Source organism: Mercenaria mercenaria, chromosome 4 (genome assembly GCF_021730395.1).
Source record: "Mercenaria mercenaria strain notata chromosome 4, MADL_Memer_1, whole genome shotgun sequence".
NCBI lineage: Eukaryota > Metazoa > Mollusca > Bivalvia > Venerida > Veneridae > Mercenaria > Mercenaria mercenaria.
In genome coordinates, this window is record NC_069364.1 from 99,290,363 (window position 1) to 99,306,071 (window position 15,709).

At 34.7% G+C, this 15,709-nt stretch overlaps 1 protein-coding gene across 3 annotated transcripts in view; it reads left to right on the forward strand.

Annotated features, from left to right (window-relative positions):
• The first annotated feature begins 5,139 nt into the window (after positions 1-5,139).
• The window catches only part of LOC123553613 (uncharacterized), a 33,975-nt gene continuing 23,405 nt past the window's right edge, over positions 5,140-15,709 (forward strand). The window contains exons 1-4 of one of the 3 annotated variants that reach the window (XM_053542012.1): positions 5,140-5,202; positions 9,966-10,007; positions 11,085-11,390; positions 12,788-13,033. In XM_053542012.1, the coding sequence (XP_053397987.1) occupies positions 11,252-11,390; positions 12,788-13,033 (385 nt within the window). In that variant the 5' untranslated portion in view covers positions 5,140-5,202; positions 9,966-10,007; positions 11,085-11,251. Of the gene's footprint in view, positions 5,203-5,232; positions 5,516-8,285; positions 8,360-9,965; positions 10,008-11,084; positions 11,391-12,787; positions 13,034-15,709 lie in introns of those variants that run through there. The other 2 variants (XM_053542011.1, XM_053542013.1) reach the window with 2 other exon arrangements.

Below are 15,709 nucleotides of genomic sequence, written 5' to 3' on the forward strand. Positions count from 1 at the left end.
TATTTGAATTGTCAAATCCGTTTTCCTATGCCTAAAGGCTGTACATGGCGTCGCCCTTGACCTGAGAAACACGGGCAGAAGCAATACGGTGAAAAGGTATTAACTGTTTACGTTATTATTTACTATACAGAATATATAATGTATTGCCATAGCTAACGAGATTGCCTTAAAATTACAAGTGTGGGGTTCAACGTTAAGCAAAGAAATTATGTTCTCTTGTCATTTGTTGGAACGTTAAAATATCAGGAAGAGCATACTTTCACTTTCATTTTACCCAGCAACTCTGACAGAAGTTTGCCAGTTTATAAATGTGCTCACGGTCATCTGAGAATTCTCTTTACAATCTTACATCTGGCCGTGCAGCTGGGTGGTCTTAAATAGGAATTATCCTAATTTAACGCCTTTTCAAGACGCCAGGATGACTTTGATATACATCGTGAAGTACATGCTCTCATGCTCTACAGTCTTAAAGGCTGCACTACTATCAGTTGTGACCAATGCCAAAACTTCTTATTTCTCCGTTCTGCCAAGCAACTCGTGTGAATGTGAATGGAAACCCATAAATGTGGATTGGCTCTTTGGAAGGTGATCATTTTCATTAAATTCAATGCAGAATAACTTTCAAACTAATTTACTTAAAAACAAAAAGTAATTTATGAAGTGCTCTATAAAAAGCCCATTTTCTTCAAAAGACGTATGGCAACTATCACTTTCATTTTTTGATGGCAAAATATACTGCCACTAAGAGGGACTAATTTATAGATAAGAGGCAATGATATATTTGTGAGTAATTTATGTTATGTATGTCCTCGTAATTACACTTTGACAGTGACAATGACAATGGCAATGACTGGAACCAAAGAGAAATTAAGCAAAGTACTTATTATGTACAACATATATACAATAGTATAATGTTACCAAAGCTTCTTTGGTACACTTAAATACAATCACATGTGTTTTCACTCTTTTGTCACAATATGTACTCGTATATAAATTCACATTTGATTCGATAAATACTAATTTTACTAACTTCTGTATCTACTGGACAGATAATGATACTGAGCTGAAAGTCTTTTTTAATATCACATAGTACTGGTATCATGTAACAATTCACTCCTTGTTTTAAATGCATAATAAGCATACGTTGCTAAATTTTGAATAACACTTTCCGAGTTAGAGCTCATTAAAATATTAAATTTATGAATGTTAGGATTGTCATAATATTTCTTAGCGATATACTTTGCTCTTAGTGGAGACAGTTTTTAGCATACTAATACAAAACGGAATTCATTTTCAACTGCATTATTACAAAGTTTACATATTCTTTGCTCTCTGGGTGTGCTATCATAACTACCTCTTTCTATTTCAAGACTATGTGAAGAAAGACGTAATTTCGCTAGTGCATTTCTGAATTTTCTAATCATTAAAACATTTTAAGTAATTTTCTTGTTCAAAAGTATTCTTGAACTGTCCGTACATTGATAATTTTGGGCTATTATAAATTATTGAGTTCCATTCCTGCAAATATTGGTCCTTCAATTTTTGTACAAGAGCATTAATAAAACATCTTCATTGTTTACCCATTGGTTGTACCAAATATATCCAAACCCATTACTACACAACATATTTCTTAAACCCGTGCACCAGTTTGTTTGACCGCTATTGTCTAAGCATTTAAGCATAAGATAACATTTTTTTTACAAACCTATGTTCTCCAATTTCAAGAATTTTACACCAGTATCTTACGACCCTTTTTGCGGAACTTATGAACATTGGAAACCTCCCGCAATCACCAAGCACTGCAGCATCTGTTGTTTTTTGATTGACACATACATATCTTTTACATGCATAATTATGTACTCATTCTGGTGGTGCTAACCTATATATCCCTCAGATCTCAGCCCCGTATAATAAGACTGGACTAATTGGGATCATTCAGTTTTACTATAACAGAATTCCGCAAGCCGGTGCTAGGAGGCGTGAGGGGTGTTGCACATTTCATTACCTTTCATGAACAGACTCAGTCAAACCGAGTCTGCGATTATGTTGTTTGACTGCGTTCCATGCTTCCAAAGTTTCTTTTCACAGATTTTATTTACTATATGAGGTAATCGATTTCATTACAGTGTTCCGTTTAAGCCGGAGCTAGGGGACATGAGGGGCGATCGATGTACCATGATTTCATTTCGTCTGATGAACAGACTCATTCAAACAAAGTCTGCTAATTTGTGTGCTCTGTTCCGGTCTATACTTCCAAAGGACCTTCTTATAGATTTATAGATTTAATTTGTTATCACAACAGCAGTCTTAAAGTACCTTGTGGCAGTCGTAAAATGTCGACAAGTACATTTATATTTTGTTGCTTATGGATCATGAAATGCACTTAATATTCTCTGACTTTGAACTGTGATTGTTGGAGAAATGTGAAACCATTTAATTCCGCGGACATTAAATTTCTAGCACAAGAATTATTTTGCCGGCTATTCAAATTTAAACGCTAAATCAAATTGAAAATTTTCGTATTCGACGGATCTATTTTCGTAGACTGGTGCAACCATAAAGTCGCGAAAATTCGTACCCCATGAATATTAATGTCTTCGCAGTATTCATTTACCGGGATGGCCAACCCACGTGACATTTTGGTATCGTACACTTTGGGAAACCGCACGATTCAGGTAACATTTTTGTTTATAATTTACTTATTACTTGACTGATTTTGATAATATAAAAAGCGTCAAAGAAAAAAAAAACGAGTGCTTTCCTCAGCACAATACTCCTGCTAGATATTCTCCACATTTTTTTTTCAAACACTTCGCCCAAATATTTTTTTTCACGGGCCAAATGTGTTGATAACCTAACGTGTTAACATATTTTGTCTTATCTGAATACGTCAAATCATCAAATGATAAAAAATATATAAGCGCAAATGTTACCTAAATCGAGTTATTTTTAATCTATGTACGATACCGAAAAGCTACGTACGTGGGTTGGCCACCCTGTTTATTGACCTCTAACAGTTCTACAGATACCGACCACCCTTATTGACACACACCCTACGCCCCCTATAATAATGCAGTTATTGAACTTCCTGGCTTCAGCTTTTAATGGTCAGAACCAGCACAAAGTCGGCATTATATCATGCTTGAACGCTTGTAACCTACTTAATCGTAAAAAGCCATACATGCAATTCTTGTAAGAAATCCTTGTTTGTATTTCTAATGAAACCAGCAATGCTACTTTCTTTCTAATTCCAAAAAGACTGCGTGTACATGCAGTAAATCCACCCGCTACAAGCAAATGTACTATATACATATGGTACCAATATTTTAATAGTACAGTTGATTGCTATATTATAGACTACATACTTATAAATATATTTACTAGACGTACTGGGTCACTTTGACCGTCCTAACTCTCATACAGGTTTGCATAATTATAATCATCAAAAAGTTCCTTTCGAATTCAATCGTTTCTACCAATTTCTTTTGGCGGTTGAATGACATCACTACTTTGGTGGTTGAATGACATCACTATTAGGGAATTTCTCCAAAACAGTTGTCCATTTTTTTCAACAAATTATTTAAGCGGAAAACTTTTACCATGTTCTATAAATTCTCTGATATTTTTTGTCTTTAGATAACCACTCAGTCATTTTTGACTAATGTGCAGATCAAAAACACGCAGACTCCACAAATTGACTTTTGCCGAACCTTTCATTTATAGGTTTGAAACCGGGTTTTAAATTATTTCTCAGACGCTTATTGCAATAAAGGTGGAAATCCTACCTGTTTTCGGCAGCCTAACTGGCTCCGAATGTCGGGTCCTCCTCAATCATAGGCAACATCTTAAAATTTGATGCACAAGGACCCACGCATTTTGTTAACCATATGATAGAAAAAAAGATTAATTAATAACTGCAATATCTTTCAGCAAGATCAAAAGCTAGTGTAGTAGTTATTTACAAAATTGTGATTACTCAATGGACTTTTATTTTAAAAACTTACTTAGGGTCCTAAGTAAAAATTCAAAACATGAACATCTCTTTTTATTCAGTTTTTTTCCCTAGTCTTATGATGGTGATTTGAAAATTACAGTTAAATCTGCTATACTTCTACATCGTAAAAATCTTAATTCTAAATGTACTATGATATATTTTTATATTAAGGTGTCAAAAAGTAAAGATAAGTTTATTAAAAAGGTATACAGTACTGTTATCTACAAAATTAGATTCATTTTCATCTCAGAATTAATTGCTGCTAGTTGGTGTTGTCAAAAACATGCCCTTCAGCAATGTGGGCTCGAACTTGTGCGGATCGTTACTCGGCGAAGCAATCCTGCTGACTTAGGAAGGTTGGTGGTTCAAACTAGGGTGTGCCCCCGCCCACGCACCCCCCCCCCCCCCCCCTTCCCCCGTCTCTAAAAATGCTGGGAAGAGCAGATGGATGTGATTCTCCACAATAAAAGCTAGAAAATCCATATGATCTGAACAGTGTCCGTATGACTTTAAACAGTAACATTGACGAAGATCAGTATTATCTAATATAATAGATCTACTTTAAAGATATACTGTACTCGTTTTTCACAAAACTTTTGTCATCAGACATTGATTTAAACCTAGAATATACTCCTCAATCGTATTGAACTTGGCTAAAATTATGAATTAATCGTTTATATATACTAGTATAGAGCTACAGTCGCAGCAGAATGGCATCAACTTATAACAGCCATTTGTTGAACAGAGCTTCTCATAAATTTTACAATTATTAAATATTCATACTGTATTCACTTATATAGTGTACAGTATTAAACATGTGTTTATCAAATAATCAAAGGATTTGAATGGTTTGTCACCTGATATATCACGGTTCAGAGTTCAGATGCGCAGAAATTGAACCACGACTACGTTAGCCCCGGTGGTTAAATATCTAAGGCTTTGAACAAGGAACCGTGGAAAATTAGACGGTGATCACAAGGTGGCCTGCTTATTTTCATTCTCACATGCTCATTGAATTATATTGATTGAAATCATGCTGGACTTTATTTATCTGAGTAGTACTAAACCGGACGTCATGTGGCAATTTGAATATGAAATTAGGGCATAGTATATCTTTAATATTATAATTAAAATGATACGAAACATATATATGCTTGTAATTCAAAGAAAAGACAATAAAGTAGACAAGGATGTTGAATGACTAAGTTGTAAGTAATTAGAAATAAACTGTAGTGACGCTAAATAAATTCGATGAACAGAGAGAAGAAGGAGTATATTTCCTGTGATATACACGGAGACTGCTCGCATATAAATTTAGTAAAACGGGAAATAGATATAAATCTTCCGCCTTTGTAATATGTTAGCGATTTATTATCCATAAGTGTATTTTACATAGTGTACATACTGTGATGTAATTTTCTTGTTTTCAAATAGTTTATGGATTGATTTCAACTGTATTTGACATGAATATGTTCCGCATTGTTTTGCATTTATTCCACTTCCTTTCATGGTTTGTACAAGGTAAGAACTTTATGTTTTCCAGATAGGAAATCGTTTGTCAACAGTATAAAATTAACATAATTTTTGTGTATTAACATCTGTAGAGGCCCGAGGAAGTCGTAAGGGACATGATCACTAACATGACCCGAGAGCTTCTGCATTCTATACGCACAGCATAACGTGTATTGTTACTACAGAAAACGTAGTGGTCCAGTAGCAGTCTTGTTTGACTACGAAACCTGGGGTAGTGTTCAATCCGTCACTCCTACGAAAACAATAATTTTCGTGGAAGAGTCCCGTGTATGGGTGCTTCATTCGTGGTAAGCTAAAGAACCAGGGAAGCTCTGGAATCGGAGCATTTTTTTTCCTGCATGCCGGTGTAACGTTGTAAACTGACCCCCATAGAATAATGACGGTCATTATTTTATATAGAATAGTGACTCCCCGGTCATAATATAATGACCGGGGGTTATAATATTATGACTCCCCCACACGTAGAAAAATGACCCTCACATAGAACTGTGACCCCTAAAGAATAACGACCCCCTAACCCAAACCCTAACCCATCTAAGGCACACTTACAACATAATTACCCCCACCGATAGGCATCGGAGGAGAATATGGTAATAGCACCCGTCCGTGCGTGCGTCCGTGCAACATTTTTGTGACCGCATTTCCTCATTCATTATTGGACGGAATTGATTCAAACTTTCAGGGATTACTACAATTGATGCTTAGTTGTGCAGGAAGAAAACAATTTTGGATTTGCTCTACTTGTTCGGGAGTTATGGCCCTTTGTTACTTTTTTCTTTCATATACACTGTATATATAATACAGAGCAAATTTTTGTGACCGCAACTCGTCATTCATTATTCATTCATTATAGGATTGAATCGATTCAAACTTTCAGGGATTACTACTATTAATGCTAAGTTGTGAAGGAAGAAACAAATCTTGGGTATGCTCAACCCGTTCTGGAGTTGTGGCCCTTTTTTTCAAATGGCATCGGCGGGAGATATAGCTGTCATTCAACTGCAGCCCTTGTTTTTTTTCCTAAGAAGTGGCACTGGCTTCTCTGGTTTCTTTAAAAACACATTACAACTTTATATATAAATCGGAGGATGTCGTAACAGAAACTTAGTTAACATATTGTGCAATGGCTTTGACTGTTATAAAGGGGTATAATAATTGCTCAATACATGTTACATAAAAGCTCTTGAAAAGTGACAAAAATCACCCAAACATCCAGGGGAACGACTATATTTCAATATTATACTGAAATTTGAACAACATCTTATTGTCATGGGCGTCACAGGTCATACAACGTGGGCTTTCCCAACAACCAATTGGCATATTTTATGCCTTATATTGATATAATTGTTGACCTTTTCTACTTAAAAACGCCTGAAAAATAACAGAAATACCCAAAATCCAAAGAAGGATGTCTCTTCAACAAAATACTGAAATTTGAATAATTTCTAACAACGAGGAACGTCATAGGTAATAAGACCACTGGTCTACCTCATAGCAGTTTCGCCTATTTTTTTGGAGGTATATATGAGTGATATATAGGTGACATAATGAAAGTTAAGGGTATTTGACATCACCTTCAGGGGTTGCATAAAACATTGTGCTTTTCCACGTATAAATTGCCTTTTTACAATCTTGCACTTCAGAAAATGACCTATTTTACCGTCAACAGCATTTTTTTCGTAATGAGTCCGCGAGCCCATGCTATTACGAAATAAGTACAACATGTAGGATGCAATAACAAAATGATGTTTCCTCTAAAATTTCGGACAAAATCACCATTATTATAAGTTCCAGAAGGCTTACTCTACATTGTACAGAAGGTAAATTAATAATTATTTACATGTATGCGTAGCATAATTATACGTTATACCTTGCATATAATACGATGTCACAAAGTTTCTTCGAGACTGTAAAAGGTACTAAATTAAAGGTACTGTTAAAAAATCTTGGAAAAATCTTGGAAAAATAAAACTTAAGCCTATTGAAATATTCAAGCATGAAACTTTTATAGGTAACAAAAAGATTTAGATCTAAAACATGTTCTAAACAAAAAGTCATGCACCTTTTAAAGCAGGAGTTTCGTGATCTATGTTTAAGTATGTTCTACCTTGTACCTTGAAAGTTGCAGGGGTTCCAAGTTGCAAAAGGATTCCTTTATGTATTCCCCTTCCATTAGGTCATCTGTTTCTATTGGCAAAGGTTTGATACGGCGAAAATTATCCCTTTGGGGAGACCTACCACTTTAATAAGCAGGCGCGCCAAAGGTATGTGCAGAATTTGATTAAATTCTATTATGTGAAATTCGATAAAATAGCAGAAGTGCCAACTTAAAACTGACAAAATATGCAAAAATAGCCCTTGGGTCTGCTGAACAAGTATTCCTTTCTTTACAAAATCATGTTCTTTTGATTTCTCTGAGCATGTTTCAAATAGATATATTGTTTTCCGTTATAAAAATGCTTAGATAATCAAATTTATGCTGATTATTGTACATTGCTGAAATATATTTTAGGATTACAGAAATTTTGAAAAATGTTTAAAATAGCACCATATCTCTCTCTTTTTATATTAACCTTAAAACGACTTAGGTACATCTTCTATTAATGTAATACTTAACTTTATGTACAACAATGATAATTCAAACAAAAACCCTTTTAAATTTCATTTTTCAATAGATGTACGTTTATTTCTTAGCCGGGCCTTTAAGATATACTGCTGTTGTGTCAGCTGTAGACGAAGCATAACAGCAGCAGCAGCAGCAGCAGAAACAACAACAACAACAACAACAAATATAAGCAATAGAAATACGACAGTGGCTTGAATTGATAAAGAGTATGTTAGTAATAGGTTAGGTGGGGGGTCAATATTTTATAGATAAAATCGGGGGGTCATTATTTTATAGGGGGTGTCAGTATTTTATAGAAAGGGGTCATTATTCTATATAAAATAATGACCGGGGGGTCATTGTTCTATGGGGGTCAGTTTACAACGTTACACCGGACAGGATTTTCTCGTGCTTTTACGGTGCTAGAAAAACTCATCTTACAGCCAGGGGTGTAAGATGACTCACGTACTATATTTTATGAATGAATGCGTAAATTCATACGCTACTATAACATAATAGCGCCTTAAAAAACCTTCGTTTTTCTTTATATCTTCTACAAATTGAAGAATAAGGAAAAGAATCAATCACTTGCAGCCGGTAAAGATAGGAATATCCTACACTAGGGTAACTGTTTAGGCGGGAGCCTCGTTACTGCCTAAACAAGTTCCCTCGTGCCGGATATTCCCATTTTTACCAGCAACCAGTTAAAGATTCTTATAATATGAAATATGTTTACAGTATAGCAATAGCAAAATACAAGAATATGATACACCGTAGAACTATGCATCTGATGTTGTTTATAAAACTTTCTTTGTCATGGAAACATGACAATCTTGTCATTATGACTTTTAAACTGATAACTTCAAATATAGTGTAAATAGTTTATATATTTACTTGAACATGATTGTCCTTATACAACTATATTAGAAAATTAAACATTTGCACTAACTCGATAATGGCTAAAATTCCATTATTTTAGACGATATGATGTCTCTGTGAATTTCAGTTTTATCCCGCTAAGATGTATTAAAGATGCATGACCGACAATACTCATGAGTCCCTCCAAAAAAAATACGGCTGTAATTTTGAGGCATGACCATTTTACAGCTGTAACTGTTAGCCGTAATTTTTTAAAGCTGTATTTTTTAGACCTGCATGTTTTACACCTGTAGACCTCAACTGTATTTCTGGTCATACATTCCACTTACAAGTGTTTTACAGCTGTAATTTCAAAATACAGGTACTTTACAGATGTTTTACAGCTGTAGAACAGGTCCTATTGTCGTACAGGACAAGTCAACGAATACCAAATGTATTCTAGTTTTTCTCGTTATAACAAACAAAACACTAACATTTTTGCATATATCTTGAAAATTGCTAAATAGGAACACAATTTCAATTACAATAATTTTATTTTACATACGAGTTGTTTTGAGTAAGAACGTGTTGAACAATTTAATGTCAAGATTTATATAAGTTATATTGTATTTGTGGGATGTAAGATAAAAGCATACCGACTGTACTTCCAAAAAATCGTTGATATGGTTATCGTACAAGTTACATGCATTTATCAACCACCAATTTCCAGAGTAAATCAATATTCTGCCCTGACATAGCATTGTAGAAATGAAAGTTGTCTTGTTGATACATGATTTCTCCCGAATGCCCGGATCATAGTGAAAAAAAGATTTTATGCAAGAACGCTCCTTCAAACGGATCCGGATGTTTGTGAAGTTGACGACTTCTTTTGATGAAATTATTGCACTATTATTTAGTGGAATATATTTACAATAGTATATATAAAAGCGGACTAAAAATGTTATTTTTTTACAGAATCACACAGTCATAAAGGATTTTGTCAATCAAGGAATCCAGGTATAGTAACCTATTATTATGGAGGGATTTTTTAAAATTTATAATAATAGTGCCTTAATTCACATACTGTAACAGTGCATGTAGAAGTAGGTCACTAGAGGGATTAATTGGTGACCGATTCTATAAGGGCGTGTGCACCAACATATCCCGAATGATTGGTAGGTGACCAATCCTGAAAGGGCGTGTGCACCAACGTATCCCGAGGGATTTGTAGGTGACCGATCCTGTAAGGGCGTGTGCACCAACGTATTTGTTCGGCTAATTCGATCAGTTAGATGAAGACAATAAGAATATCTTGCAAGTGTAAAACGCTTTGATTAAGATTTAGACAATGGGATTGTAGGCATTTTTCAACGTCAACACACACACATGGGGAATGCTTTACACCAGTCTAGTAGACTATACATGCTTTTTTGTATTCATGCTTTTTTATGTAAAAAGACATAGTTCAGTTTTACGCTGAATTTCTGATTGTGTTTATTTTTGCAATGTATTCTGTACCCTTTCGATCGTGTATATGTGCATGAAAAGAGTGCCATATATAAACGAGGAATAATAATAATTTATTCAAAAATTGGATGTAACACTACATAACATAATTATTTTGGCAAACTGTTTCAAAATCCCTGTAATTTAAACCCATTCTTAAAACTAATATCAGAACAGAAAGCCCTTATATGGTAAACATTTGAATTTATGACTGAACACTTGCTGTAGCAATGCAAATATACTTCTTATTTTCTTTTTACTTTTTTTTTTTTTTGACATCTACTTTGGAATTTTATTAATCGCTTATCTGATTTGTTGTTATTATTACAAAATAACTTTTCGGAAGATATCTTCTTTTTTTGTTCATATTTAGTGATCATTTACGGACACTTTTAGAAAGATAATACAATACATAAAGTTGAATATTTATTTTCTAGTAAAAGGGAGTTTTAAATTAGTTGTCAAATACTTCCATCCACAGATTTCTTAACACAGGAAGTCATAAAGAGAAAATGGTGAAAAAAAAAGAATGTAATTTTAAATTTGTTTTACTCGTACATGTTTACCATTTGCCACTTTACCTTTCAGTTGTAAAAATTTGTACGGACCATGTCTTGGCAAAGAAAAGTACTGTCTTCCTTGATACAGTTAGTGTGCCGACATTTCAGCACACCTCATGTAAATGTATTATATCCCCTTTTAAGTATGAAGTTGGATACACATTGACTGTATATGGACAAAATTACACGAATGGCATGAAGTTTGAAATAAAAGATATTGTGATAAATGAAACTGGCAGTAGAAAAAATACATATCTTACTCGTGAAACTCCGATTTACTTTTCCACTCCTGAAGATTATACAACTGGAGGAACCTGTGTAATTGTTGATACAGGTATGTAGTTTTACTACATAAACAATAAATAATGTATCTTGCACCCATGGCATGTGTTCCGTGAATGTTCAACTTCTATTGTTTTGTTTTTTGTTTTTGTCTTTTTCTTTCACCATTGAAATCTAACATATTATCGATAGTCTTAACTTTCTTATATTATTTTCACTTTTTAAAAAAAATGTTTTTGTTTTGATCACTTCCACTTCTTAGAAAATACTACTCATAATTATGTTCTAATGTATGTATCTGTTCATATCTAATGTAAACTGTGGCTCTGTATAAAATATTCACTTGATTTGACTTGTAATATCATCTCGTATTCCGCTACCTTTTCTACCTTTCTTCTCTAAAAGTATTTTTTCTCACCTTCGTTTACTTTGTTAGATTTAAAACTAAGCGTTCAGATTCTTTCCTTTAAATCGACCTACTTTTTTGCTAACTCTGAATCAAATTTCACTATATACTTAGTTAACTGTTGAAAATCATTCGAGAAATGGTAGTCCGAAATTTGTATCTATGTGAAGGAAGCGAACTTTGGTAGAATTCTGAAAAAATATCAGGCTTGCAAAGGCAAAGAAGGAAACTACTGACAATTAAATAAAGTTACACCTGCTTAATGTCCTGCAGTACAGCTCAAAGGAGACTTCATTTTCTAAAATATATACAAGACATCTTGAGAAGAGCATTCGGAATTAAAACTGTACATAACGAAAGCAGACTGTGTGGTGTAGGGGCAAATGAGAGAAAAATCCCTGAAAGATAGCGTCCAAAGTCTCTTTGTTACTTTTCTCAGTGTCCAACGTCAGGCTTAGGAATGTATTATATATAAAGGTGTTGGAACTTAAGCAATAGTGAACGGTAATATGATCTGAAAAAAAAATATATAAATGATTTTTTGTGGTAAATTTGTGTTACTATCAGGATGTTAAAGCCCATTGCAAAAGGTCACTCGTCACTAATTCGTGGAAACAAGTGATATTCCGAAACTGATGAAAACACCAACGATAGACTTTGTCGGATACACAATGTAAATGACCTGAAAATTCAATTGCAGACTATGAGAAAGTGTGCATTATATAGACTTTATTCAAGTAAACCAAAACGATGCCGTCATGTGTTGATTCAGGGAGGTTGCATAAAAAACATTTAGAGTAAAACACAACCATAAACATCAGTTGGTGAGAACCTGTTTAAACGTTTGTTCACTTTATATGATAACGTCCGCCATTATGTACTTGACGCACTTCAGGTACAACTCTCTACATGCGGTAACACCAAGACGTTGGGCATCTTGTATACATGTGCCGTTGTAATAAATACTTCAAATTTTGACGATACTCACTAAATTACGCCATGTAGTATAATAAACAAATATGATTTTTTTCCTTTTTATGCAGACGACAGGTCCTTCTTTAATATAACTTGTAAGAAAAGCACAACATTCTCAACAGAACAAAGTCAATCTACAACAACAAGAAAGGCTACAGGGTCCAGCACATCTACAACAACGAAAAAGCCTACAGTAACCAGTATATCTACGGGAAAGGTAATAACATTAAGCATATCCTCATCATCGAAAGGAGTTACAGAGGCAAATTCAAATACAGGACCAGATGAAGAAACAAGACAAGTCAATCATATTAGTAAGTACATTTTTTTATCTCATCTTATGCTATCTTATCTTATATTGTTAGTATCAGCATCATAACTTTAGACACAGGTGAACTTCATAATTCTGTGTTATACATGTGCAGTCAGGACAAAGTGTCAGTCTAAAATGAAAACATTTTGATATTTTAGGTAATATTTAAAGGTGTTATCCAAAGATACACCTGTGAAAATAAAACTATTGTAAGATGTTATGATAACTAAGATTGTTATATAAGTAAAACGCAATTTCTAACAGTATGGTCTATGAGTGAATTAAGACAGTGTGAAATGCCAGGACAACAAATATTTCAAGGGTTTCGTGTCAGCAATTTTACTTTTATTATACGCGTAAGGAAAAACGCCCCTGTTTTCGGCTTGTTATGCTCCCACTCTGTTATAGGGGTATAGGGGTAAATATTTGGTGTCATCTTTGCTCATCAAAAGATTACTTGGTTAAGTCATATAAAATCTTCTACATCTAGAGTGAATGTTGATCAAGTTTGAAATGAGGTTACCGTTTTGTAAATCGGAGGCCAAAAATTAAGACACTAGGTCAGATAGTAAAACATATCTTTTTGATTCTAGACTATCCACATGATCTTCATGAAATATTAGCAGAATGCTGCTGAAGGGTAATTGTGATTAAGGGACATAGCATTCCCTTTTTAATATTCATCCTTGTTCCACTCCCGTCGTCTGTCTGTCTGTCTGTCAACAGGTAGCTTGTGTATGCGATAGAGGCTGTATTTTTCAACTGATCTTCATGAATATTTGCCAGAATAATTACCTTGATAAAATCTAGGCGAAGTTTGAAACTGGATCATCTGGGTCAAAAACTAGGTCACTAGGTCAAATCAAAGAAGAACCTTGTGTATGCAAGGGGGCGTGGGCAGTGTTGCATTTTCCATTACTGCCCATGAACAGACTCAATCAAACCGAGTCTGCAATTTTCAGTGTTTGCCTTGTTCTCGATGCTTCCGAGGGATCTAATTTCCAGATTTTATTTACTTCACAACAGCGGGTGTTAAGTGCTGTGTGGCGGCCGTAAAAAGTCGCCCCGACTTCATCTCAGTGTTGTTATATTTTTTCTGGTCCTTCGGGATCATTGATTTCAACTCATTTAGATTTGAAGATTGAATACTGCTTTAGCCGGTGCTAGGGGGCGTGGGCAGTGTTGCATTTTCCATTACTGCCCATGAACAGACTCAAACCGAGTCTGCAATTTTCACCGTTTGCCTTGTTCTCGATGCTTCCGAGGGATCTAATTTCCAGATTTTATTCATTTTATATCAGATCTTTACGAAATTTGATGTGAATATTTGTCTTGATATTATCTAGGTTGAGTTTGAATATGGGTTTTTTGGGATCAAAAACTAGGTCACACGGTCAAATTAAAGAAATACCTTGTGTACGCAATAGTGGCTGCCTTTTACACTGGATATTCATAAAATTTAGTCAGAATGATTTCTTTGATCAAATCTAGGTCAAGTTAGAATATGGGTCATCTGTGGTCTAAAACTAGGTCACTAGGTCAAATCAAAGAAAAACCTTGTGTATGCGATAGAGACTGTATTTTCAATTGATTTTCATAAATTTTGGTTAGAATGATAGCCTTAATGAAATTAAGGTCAAGTATGAATATGGATCATCGGGGTCAAAAACTAGGCCGGTAGGACAACCCGTCTATAATATTATATCGTTACGGCTTCTTTTTGTTGTGGGCCTACTTTGCAAATACGTGGCTCTGTAGCTGTGTTAGTGGTACTCTCTTCTTCCGACCTTTTATCTTGTCTATAAAATCCAGGTAAATTTTAAAACTGAGTTTGAACCGATCTAGATTTTATAAAGACAAACATTCTGACCTGATTTTCATATAATTCTATGAGAAATATGTCCTCTACATTGTTGCAAAGTTTTCCTGTGAGTTAACCGTGTGACTTACGAGTAAACTTCGAACCCAGTTTCTAATTCGGTCTACATGTCATAACAACAAATATTGTGACAAGGTTTGTATAGGTCAGGTAAAAATATTGCATGTAAAGTGTAAACTACAGACTGACCAGTGACATTGTATTCTGAGCCAAGATTATCAGGTTTCAATCCTGTCCATATTTGTTTTTAGACAAACACTCTGACCAGACTTATTTATGCATAGGTGAATATTATGACATTTAGGGTGTGAAAACGATTTTGTCGGACTACGAACAAGGAAAACAATAAAAGCTCACTATTACCTTTTTATGTTCAGGTGAGTTATAATGTCGCGAAATTGGTCCTTTCGCGCTTTAAGTGCATTTCGGCAAATTGTATCAGTATAGGCGGTCTATGTAAAATTCAGAGGTATTTCCGTAGGCGAGTGACGTCATACGGCCATATAAATACACACTGCGCATCCAGTTTGGACAGATCGTCTTGGGAGCTCAAAGAGTGCACATCGAAGAGAAACTGGAGAAATAATTTATAATAAATAAGCCATAATTATAACTGGGACTTTGGTAATAAATAATTTAGGTGAGGCACCCTCATATTTGCAGCTTCGGCTCATCCTTGCTGGGTCCTCTTGATAGCTATATTGTTTTAGTGGTCCGGGTCGCAGTATAAGCTGATGGTTTAAGGTTATAGTGCTGAACCTTGGTAGGTCTGAGACAAGGTTTAAAACATAGTTTGAG